The sequence below is a fragment of the Gymnoscopelus microlampas genome, assembly GCF_963454915.1.
Source record: "Gymnoscopelus microlampas genome assembly, chromosome: 6".
Lineage (NCBI taxonomy): Eukaryota > Metazoa > Chordata > Actinopteri > Myctophiformes > Myctophidae > Gymnoscopelus > Gymnoscopelus microlampas.
The window spans coordinates 21838019-21848914 of record NC_139943.1 but is presented as its reverse complement, the minus strand read 5'-3'; the positions used below and the strand labels follow the sequence as shown (position 1 = coordinate 21848914).

Here is a 10896-nt window from a genome sequence, read left to right as displayed (position 1 = left end):
GTGTTACTAACAAACAACAAGATAACAAAAAGGTTAGTACCATAGACAACAAAATAACAGATTATGAACAGGCTTCCTCCAAGGCACAATTGGTTAATGTTTTTCTTTTCCTGTCCAGCTAATAAACATAAATTTAAGAAAGAAAACTACTTACTATTTGTAAGTAAAACATAAAGCTTGAGGTACTTTTTGGACCCCATGGATGAGCTTACAGTGCAACTGCACAAACAGAATATGCCAGCTATAGAATATGCCAGATATTTAACAACAACAAAAAAAACAGAATTTACCAGCATTTACCTGGTAATTTTTTTCCACCTACAGAACAACGTTGCCCTTGGCTGCTCTTGAGAGGAGGAAGAGCACGCCGGCACAGAGTGCACTCACTATGGTGCCTCTCGCCAGGAGCCCTTGCCTACTCCTCCAGTTGCCGTGGAAACTAGGCTGAGGAAGCCGACAGGAGCCTCCGTCCTGGTCCATCTGAGATGTTCACAAGGGAAACACACAAACACTAGTTAAAATCACTCTCTTGACCTTCATTTGAGCATGTATGCACACAATATAGCTGTGTTTTCACTACTGTGCCAGAATTTTTCCAGCAAAAAAATCTTTGCATAACTTGCTGGAATGGCAATGGGACAGACATTTTTTCACATGCCCTTCTTGACAGCAAAAGTTCTGGTATTGTCTGATAAGCGACCGTTTATTTATTTATTTTCTAACGGCAGTACTTAATATTCGCACGAGAGGTGACTGTAAGCACGCAAGACTAACTTTAATCCATCGAAAGAACAGAAGATAAGCAAACAGTTTTCTTGTTTTTCTCTTTATCATTCATTATCACAGGGACACAGGGGTTAACAGGTGGAGCTGGCAGATCTGTTTCTAGCCTAAAATCTCAAGACATATCTTCAAAGTCAATTGAATCGATCGTTCTTTTTTTAAACGGCCACTTATTAAATCATATTAAAAACAGCTGTGTGGTGCCTCAGGTGTTGCGACTTGCTCGCCCTCTTATTGAAACCAATGCATGCTCGACCACGATGACCGTTCGTGATTTCCCTTTGTCAACGTCATCACGCTATCCCAGTAGTTTGATTTCTAGCATTTTCAGTACAGGGAAAATTGAATTCCACCAGTAGGCCTACATTCAAGAAAAAAATACTAGGAAGCTTGCTGTAAAATTTCAAACACCAAAACCTCCGGCACTCCATTTTCACATGAGATGAATTAAAAAAAATCCACTATACTTACTGCACTTTGGCTATGTGAAAACGGGGTAATATTTTAACCACTTGATCTGGCCATTCACCTTGCTCATACATACTCAGTGGCGCGCGCACACGCACACACGCACACACAGTGGGAAAAGGGCAGTGGTGGTGGTACAAGCCTCCTTAAATAATCCAATCTGGATTATACCACTTTTTTGCTAGTCATCCCACCAGGGGCCTGCTCTAGTTAAAGCTATAGTAAGTGGTTGGGAAATATTGCCTCAGTTCCTGGATGACCAAAATACAGTCAAGCTGAGACTGCTTTATTACTACCTGCAGTGAAGGCATGTTAGGTCACACTGTGATTCACCAGACTGACACTGAGTCACGGAGATTTACAGTTAAATTCACTTCTACCCTACAAAAAAACACATTACACTATATTCCCGGACATTAACATTCATTGTCATTTTCCATGCCTCCCGATCTGGGTTCTCAAACTGGTAGTTAAATCAAAATGGCTCCACCTTCCTTTCACATCCCAACAGCTCACCATTTTCCTCACAAATTACATTATACACAGTCAATTACTCAGTGAAAAAAAAAAAACCAACATGATCCAAATGGATGTTTATGAGTTAGTTTCTCCCCGAGTTAAACCCTCAGACTTAAATTGACACATCATTACTGTGTACAGCACATCATCTTTTCTCTTAGAGACATCAATATAACTGTATACCGCCCCACCATGCCTTTTAGTATTGTCACACAACTGAGGGGGTTTCAGCAAAACCATGTACCACAATCAAGGGCTGCCTTCACCCCCGCTGCTTCAGAGCTGCGTATGTTGCATAACCCTTCTGTTTCACTGAGTCATGCCCCACGTTCTGCTCAATCATTCCAGTTGTAATATGAGTATTTCAGACCAGTGAAGTCTTGTGGTAGTGACAGGCTAGTCCAGACCAGTATAAAGCACCATCATCTCTGATATCACGTTTCATTGAACGCATGGATAAATAAATGGCCTGCCCTGCAGGGATCACAACCCCCAGTTATTAGCCAACTTCCAAACAAACAGCCGAGTGGCTCTGCAGGTGATAGTCAAAGTAACTTTTATACGTCTTTTAGCAATGTAAGGAAAATAAGTGTCCAACTAGAGTTCTCAATTTCAGCCGCACCCGACCCAGCTGGTTCGGGCCGACAATTTATGCAAGTTGATTGGGTCGGGCTCGGCTTGTGAAAAAATAAATAATAATACAAAAAATAATAATATATATATATATATATATATTATATACTGTATATATATATATATATATATATATATATATTATTGTTAATAGTAGATCTACAAGCTATATAAGAAACAAACGTGCACCCTTGGTTGCACGTTACACCGGGAGGGTGTAACACGTGGAGGAACACGGCACCCCTCCCAGCTCTGCTCCATGCTGAGGAGGCGCCCCTCATCTGCTGGATTCCAACCCGCAAACACGACCAATTATGTTTGTTGGAGTGCCAATCCAAGCTAGAGCCACCGCAGAGGAATCAAACCACTGTGACCACATGTCCATTGGGTCACCAAAATCATTAAGGTCCATCCTCTGGGAAGCAAGCATCCACTGCAATCCAGCCAGTAGTTTTCAAGTTATCTTGTTTGGGACCAACGTGTTCTATACAAGTGGAAGATTTGACCTAAAGGTGGCGCTAAAGGATTGTTGCATTGCACAATTTAGGACATTTAAAGACAGCATGACAATACTGAACCCCACATACTGCAGATGTTTGGTCCATATCATGACATCACTTGACACACGACAAACTGTGAACACCAGATGGTGGTCATGAGCATCTTCTCATTCAACTGGCTGTTTCTAGAGGAGATTACAGCCTCAACATTGGTTGTTTTGGACCTTTTGTGTCCGATTGTTAAAATTCAAATTTACAATCCACTATTCTGATCAGAACTTCATTTGTTGTTTTTCACTTTCAGGGAATCATACTATAATAGAAGTATGTGTGTTCAGCACAAGCATGGTTCAAGGAGTATGTGTGTAATCAAGCACACTCTAAGCACAACTAGGCTTTAAAAGGATCCCTGGCTAATAAGCCTTATATGCCTTGGTACATTATATCGCATTATATAATATAACTAAAATTTTAAACACCTTAAATATTTTATTTATTTTAGAAACAGTTCATCTTTTACTCAAGAGGGACAATGCCTGTCGCAAGTTGATGATGTAATTTGTCCATTCCCTAAGGAATGCATGTGTAAATAAAACATATTTTAAATATTTAAATGATGATCATATTATCCGTAGGAAGTTTTAAGTTTATTTGCAAATGCATTCCATAAATTCCATAGGACTGAGACCACACATGGATAAATGACATCATCAACTTGCGACGGGCATCGTCCCGCTTGAGTAAAAGATTAACCATTTTTAAATAGAGGGCAATTACAATGTATTAAGGCATGTAAGGCTTATAGGCTGGGATCCTTTTAAAGGGATATTTCACTTTCAAACACGTTTAGGGTCATTTTATCGTCTACTCAGGCTTTTATGAGCACCCCAGGCAGTTTTTAAGTTGCTTGATTCAGTATTTAGATATTTGATATTAATTTAATCAGACAATGGGTATAATATAAAATATCTAAATACTGAATCAAGAAACTTAAAACTGGGGTGCTCACATCGCCCGAGTAGACGATAAAATTACTCTAAACATGTTTGAAAGTGATCACATCGCCCGAGTAGACGATAAAATTACTCTAAACATGTTTGAAAGTGAAAAATCCCTTTTGAGTATCATGTCTGTCTGTTTGTTTGTTTGCGTTTGGGTGAATGCGTGTGTTCACGATGCCCCTCCTCTTTGGGCTGAGAGTCAGTGGCTCTTTAACTGGGCTTCAGTATCAGATTCCTGTCTGGCACTGTTGAGGTTCCACCACACAGCTATGTTCAACACCATCATCACTGCTAGGTCCCTCCACACCTACCCTACCCCATAGATATCAGACCTTAAATGTGACATGCTAAAGCAACCTCACGCTAGTAAGATAGTGGCAGGTGAGATAGCTGCGAGTCCATGATTTATTAAGTAATGCCGTTATCTAAATCTATACCCTATCCAAACACTACCACAACCTATGGTCCCCCACCTTCCTCACACACCACACAACTAGCCTCTGTCACTTGTCCAGCCCACTGCCATCACTGTTGCCCCCAATACCTATAGGACCAGCCGACAGTTTAAACATTACAGTGCATGTTGTTGTTGTTCCGAGACCCATGTCAACATCCTGTCAGCTGTTTAAATACAAAATAATGAATATTAATTAATTATAATTATTATTTTTGTTATGCTTTTTCAGGAGGCTAGCTAGATAGCCAACAGCTGTTTCTTTGATAGTTGATGTAGTTTCCCCAGGGAAACCGTTACAAACACTAAGCTCACAAAATGAGGTAAAATTCACTACAGGTGCATTATTGTTTACAGCCTGAAACTGTCCATATCACCATAGAAGGGCAAAAGACTTATAAATACAATCATGATACAGATAGACCATGATACTGATAGACCAATTCACATTTTCTCTTGGTGTCCTTTATATTATTAGGTATATTTAACTCAATGTACTGTATGTACAGTGCCTCGATTAGGCTTGGGCTATAAAGGGTATACCAGGGTATTTAGTAATCCCGAAGGTATTGATTTTCGTACTGTAAAAAATACAGACACTCTTAGATATGGAATCATGAAAATAATGACACAAAACCTTATCTTGAGATGACTACTTTGTCAGTCACATGATTTCATTCAACTGCTAGTCTGCCACCACCACCCGCACATCATCTCTGCTCAGCCCACTGATGTGTCTGTATCCGGCGTGGAAATAAGTGTCATCGGGTCCTCCAGCAAGGTATGCTGACTCTATGGAAGAAGGGCGCTTATTTCCTATCTATTTATTATTCTATGGGCCATAAGTATTTAAACCCAGCAAGTCTTGTCTAGACAGACAGTACTATAAGCTAGACAATTTCATAATTGTTACAATGAATTCTGTCACAAGCAGCTCAGCTTTGGCCATGCTTAATCTCCACATTATAAATGATCACTGGGCATTTGTCAGGTTCGATAAGGAGGTCAATGAAGATGCCAGGCGATTTGTTTTATAGCCTTATTTGTTCAAAGACTTTTTTTTGTGCATTTGATCAACACTTGAGTTAATAAATACATTAACATTAAAATAGTAGACCTGCTGGGATTTGGCTGAGAACACGCCAGGTGCTGCTGGCCAGTATGTGTGAACCGTTGAGGATCACCATTTTCCGCTCTGTGTTTTGGTTCCGTCTCTCCCGGATAAACTTTGGTGTCTCCACAACCAAGAGTTCTACCAAACCACCAAGCAGCAACCATGTTTGATGGTTGAGCTTTGGCCCTTTTTGAGACAATAGCAAAGCAGTGAGGTAGCTCGCTGTGACAATTCAGCATGCGGTGGCACTTGAGCTTGTGCTATTTAGTCAAGTGCAAGCTTACATCCTCTCAGCCCTTTTTTCACCCCCAATCCCCCCATATTGTCTGTGCACTGACAGGCCAGTGTCACAGCACGGCTGAATTATGAGCTGTGAGGATTCTGCCCTGTCAGGAACCACTCTCTCCTTTTGAAATACACACACATACACGGACAGGTGCACACATGTACACACCTATGTTTAGGAGCTCCTCTGAATACACACAAACACACTAGCGCAAGATTAAATGGTGAACTGAACCCACAGGTATGCACACTCACAACCCATACTGCCTCTCTGTCTGTTTGACAAACAGCTTGAAAACATCAAGATGTCAAACACCTAATTCATATGCAAGTATGTAATCATCTTGCACTCCACCAGCATGTGTGTAAATGTGTGTACATGCAAGTTGTGTGAGCTGACCTGGCGCATCAAGTTGCGAAGGCAGATGACCTCTTTTTGCAGGTCTCCAATCTGTCCAACCAGATCGTTACAGATGGCCTGGGCTTCCTTCTTAGGGTCCAGGGACAGAACCAGCTACATGGAGACAAAAACACAATTAAGACGATTATGATGAAGTTATGGCAGTCTACTCTAGCAACTTGTGTAAGTCTCATTTAGTTTTTTAAGGACATGGTGGTCAGTTTAAAGGGTTTATGGTCTGTTCTGAGTTCTTTTTTGGGGGGGGATATGATTGCCTTTTATTTATAGTCTCAGTACAGTGAGAGACAGGAAACAGGGTGAGCGAGTCGGGAAGTGACATGCAGAAGAGTCCGCCGCGCCCGGGAATCGAATCAAGGGCAAGCTGTCAGCCATTAGAGCCTATGTAGTACATACATTAACAACCTGGCTATCAGCGGCCCATGGTCTGTTCCGAGTTAGCAGATACAGACCAGTCCATGTAGAAGGAATGAAAGAAGACCGTACAGACCGTGACGGCCAGACAGACACAGCATACCTCAGAAGTTCGTCGTGGGAAGCGGTTGATGACGTCCTGTACAGTTTCTGTCAGATAGCAACACTGCTGCTTCAGGCTAATCAAGAAATTATAAATCTCTTCATTCCTAAAACACACACACACACACACACACACACACACACACACACACACACACACACACACACACACACACACACACACAGACAAAGTCATAGTCAAACGACTTTTCATTCTTTGTCACCTTCTTGCATAGACAAAACACCCCCCTTTTCACCCAGTTACTGTCTTTTCACTCTACTACAGCTTTGCACTCTCTCAGTCTCTGACACACAAACAGCTTTTGAATGTCACTCTCTCGCACAAATACACCTCTTTTCACTCTCGATCTTTCTCATACTGTACACAAGCACCCCACAGAATTGCCCGTTAAGGTGCTGTCCACATCTACAAGACAAAGGACAGTAGATCACGTCCCCGTACGACAGGGCAGACAGATTGATAGCATGGACCAAACCCAATGTTCCCAGTCCTTCTACACTTTCCCACTTCCTTCGCCAAAACTCCACAGAACACGGAGCAGGTGGCTGCCCCGCCTGACCGTCCGCACTAACCCCACACCCCTCCAGACCTGTTTCAGAATACATCACTCTTAAATGATTAGCTCTTCATATACATCACCCATCCCACCTCCCCTTTCTCCTCTTGTGGTCCACTGGGGAGGTGTATTGATGTGTCTTATCTTAATGGTACATTTCCCTGGGCTAGGGGGACCGCGGCACAGCCAGCCGTAATGCTCCTCCTCGCACTCTGTCAGAGGGGTGCGTAAACAGTGTCAGTCAACCTGCCGTTCCCCCTCTCCTCCCCTCGCTGGCTTGTTAGTTTATCTAGGGGGGGAGCAGGGAGTGATGATAGGCCCTCGTTGGCAGGGAGGGGTGCGTAGCTCCGGGGGAGAGCCTCCGCCATGAGCGAGCAAAGAGGAGATGTGTGTGGAGATCACCGCGGGACGGCTACAGAATGTTGCGTGGGAACGTCGGTGCAGGATCCGCGCGGGTTAGATCAGCTCTGAGGTGGTGGTGCCGGGTGTTGAGCTGCATCCTGGTCGCTAGCTAACGACACACTTCAATTCCCTATAATACAATCATAACTAGAAATACACAAGTCAAATAAATTCCATGAAATAATATATCATTATTTTTGGTTGCCCACATCTGATTTAAAAGTTGAGTTAATTGTTGGTTTGAAACGGCTGGAAATTCAACTAACAACTGTGACGCTCAACCCCACACAAAAATGTCAGCCAGCTCCTCTGTTGAAACAAACAATAGCACTGAGGCGGGTCAAGAGTGTCGCTAGGCAAAAAAACAAAAAAGCAGATTGATCATTTGTTTGACCCTGGGCTCTTCTCGGTCAGACACTGTTATAGAGCTTCTGTCAAGGTCTAGAGCACTCACAGCCTAATAGGATAGACAGGACATTCATTTTCCCTCACTTACAGTACCCCAAGTACACAGTCAACACTAGAAATGTGCCATTCTCAGTCATTACATTCTATACTACAGCAGAAGGGAATACATTTATTCTATACCTCTAGCGGGAGGGGGTGGCTTTCCTAAGCTATAATTAGGAGGGGAGGAGTGACCTGGGGAGAGTTTGTCTTCCAAATCTATATGCTGGAGCAGTCCTCTATACTAACCACCATCACTGATGTCCAAGTAAGGTATGTCCTCTGTAAAGCCCTCAGCATCACAGACTGTCCTCACTATAACTCCTTTTAGTTAAACAGGTTCAGTCAACCGCAGGCTAAAAACTCAAAGGCTGCATTTCTCAATTATCACTGCAAACCTACTCACCCCCAAGCTGCATCAACTATGGCTATTTTCACATGTGTATTTAACATGACTAGTACCGTTTTGGGAATGTCATTATAAGCCAAAAAAAATCTAATATTCAACATTTTCATAAATAGCAGATCTCTACACCCAAGTCAGGACGCGTTGTGAGCTTGTAGATAGGCTATTTCCGTACTCATTTCATCGTACGACAACGCTTATAGGAATTATCAAAACCAGTCCGTCGTTTATTTTACATAAAATATGAGCTTTAGTGATATCCGGCTCATTTCAGGGGACCGGGTCACAAATCCCCCCCCCCCCCCCCTATGTGGGGGACAATGTAAAACCTTTGGACTTGGACAACAAGAGGGCCCTGTCTCGATGAGGATTCATGAAGTGACAAGCCTAGGTGGGACGGCTATGTTTGGCCCCTGCTGCCGGCCTTTCCATCGCTCACAGCAATCCTCCATCATCTCTCACCATACAAATCATTTAGAGCTCCACTTAAACCATTAGGTCCCAGCTCATGGTTGTGGGCTGTGGAGACGGAGTGGTGGAGGTGGGTGGAGGGGAGGGGGTGCAGCGGAATGCTTGGCCGGTTGCTTCCAGGCCTGATGAATGACTTCCAGTGGGGGAGGATAGACGGAGCGATACGGGGAGATTGGGGGTGGGGGTGGGGGGGGAGGGGGGGCACGCGGTTCAGGTGTGTGGCTGACAAGTGTTTGAGATTTTCTCTACTACACTCAAACTCAGCTCTAGCTTTAGGTGAGAAACCACCATTACAATCCTGATACTCAGAAGTCTAGTTCAGACCAAAGATTTGCAACGAAAAAAAAGCTCTTTTATAAGCCTAATTTATACTTCACCGTATGACAGTCGCGTGCAGAAAATTGCCAGTCTACAATCTCAACACATCAGATCCGGGACACTATGAGCTTGTAGATCTGATATTTTCAGCGCTCGACACAAAAATTATGCATTATGACGTTGCAGAGAAAAAGCAAGGCGGTCTGCATTACCCCTTGATACCAAATGAAAATAAAGTAGGCTATTGAAGGGCAACTTAGGGCAATATTTTATCTGAATCCGATCAATCGTACAGTCGTACAATGACAGTTTTACATTGGCTGCTCAGTCATTTGCCAGCGTGATTCTTGTGTCTCGAGACACAAAATGCACTGGGTAACTTATGCCATATTTTTGCATCTTCCTCACAATGGAACAATAGGATTCAGGTTAAAAATTAATAGAACCCAATATTGCCGGCACATTGATCTTGTCCTTGTGCAGTAGCTTCGTCCATTGATCCCAAACTAGAGACAACGGTTTAGAGTTATCACACTTCAACCTCTGGTATTATGACAAGGGTTTGCTGCTCTCCTGGATAGCGTCACTGGTGGGCTGTGAGGATATTGCAAGTGGGCCCTCAAATAACTGGCAAAACACAAAGTGTCGATTGATCTGAAAATGCACGTGAACCACCCATCTGACCCATGGATGGGCCGTGAATGCTGTGGGCCCCGATCCAGAAAAGGCCCTGATCTGTAAAATCCTCAGGGTTCATTTAACTCTGAGAGTGTACAAATGGAACCAAATGGACATGTAAGCGTCCATTTGTACCCTCACAGAGTTACAGACCCATAAGGGTCCATTTTATTCTCAACTATTTAGCTGGGGACTCTCTGGAACGCCCAGAGGTCCCCCGGACCGCACGTTGAGAACCGTTGAGTTAGATAATTGATGGTTGTTGACTGGTTGTTTTCCTACCCTCTGTCTATGTTCTGCAGCTGGTTGAGGGTCTCCATGTCCACGCTGTCCAGCTGCATGTCCTGCACAGCGTTCAACACCTTCTGCTGATCCTCTGGATCTGTGATTCCAAGCTGACACAAACACACCAATTGTATATCAAAAGGAGTCTTTTGCCAAGTCCTCATTACAAACAAGAAGGGAGTAGCCAGCGTCTGATTTGGGACAGCAAATTACTTAATTATCGATTTAACTCAATTAATCTATTAGTCTCTTAACAAGACAAGTTGTAAACATAAAACATGTTATAATGTTTACATAATACATCACTAAACCAATTACATCACTAAACATTTAATTTAGTCAATCAATCATTATTGTGTCATCCATTCACCTTTCAACCAACAATTTAGAATTAAATGAGCAGCCGTTTTGCTGTGAATTTTCAATTTCATTCTTGGAGCAGAAATATTACCCAAAGAAATGATCTGCCATAACTCACCAGTGAAAGTTAATTTACATGTTTATCTATATAAACATAAATTAACTTGCAACAGACTTAGAAGGAAAGTAGTGCTATACCAATGTAGCTTTGCCACGAGGGCAGACTATGCCAACTTCAAAGACAAAAGCCTACTATTTCA

At 42.8% G+C, this 10896-nt stretch overlaps 1 protein-coding gene across 1 annotated transcript in view; it reads right to left on the bottom strand.

Annotated features, from left to right (window-relative positions):
* Positions 1-318: 318 nt before the first annotated feature.
* asz1 (ankyrin repeat, SAM and basic leucine zipper domain containing 1) overlaps positions 319-10896 on the bottom strand; it is a gene marked incomplete at both ends in the record, with an annotated part of 31274 nt that continues 20696 nt past the window's right edge. Inside the window, 4 exons of the mRNA XM_084059485.1 lie at positions 319-480; positions 6158-6271; positions 6693-6798; positions 10274-10386. Of these exons, the coding sequence (XP_083915611.1) occupies positions 319-480; positions 6158-6271; positions 6693-6798; positions 10274-10386 (495 nt within the window). The remainder of the gene's footprint in view (positions 481-6157; positions 6272-6692; positions 6799-10273; positions 10387-10896) is intronic.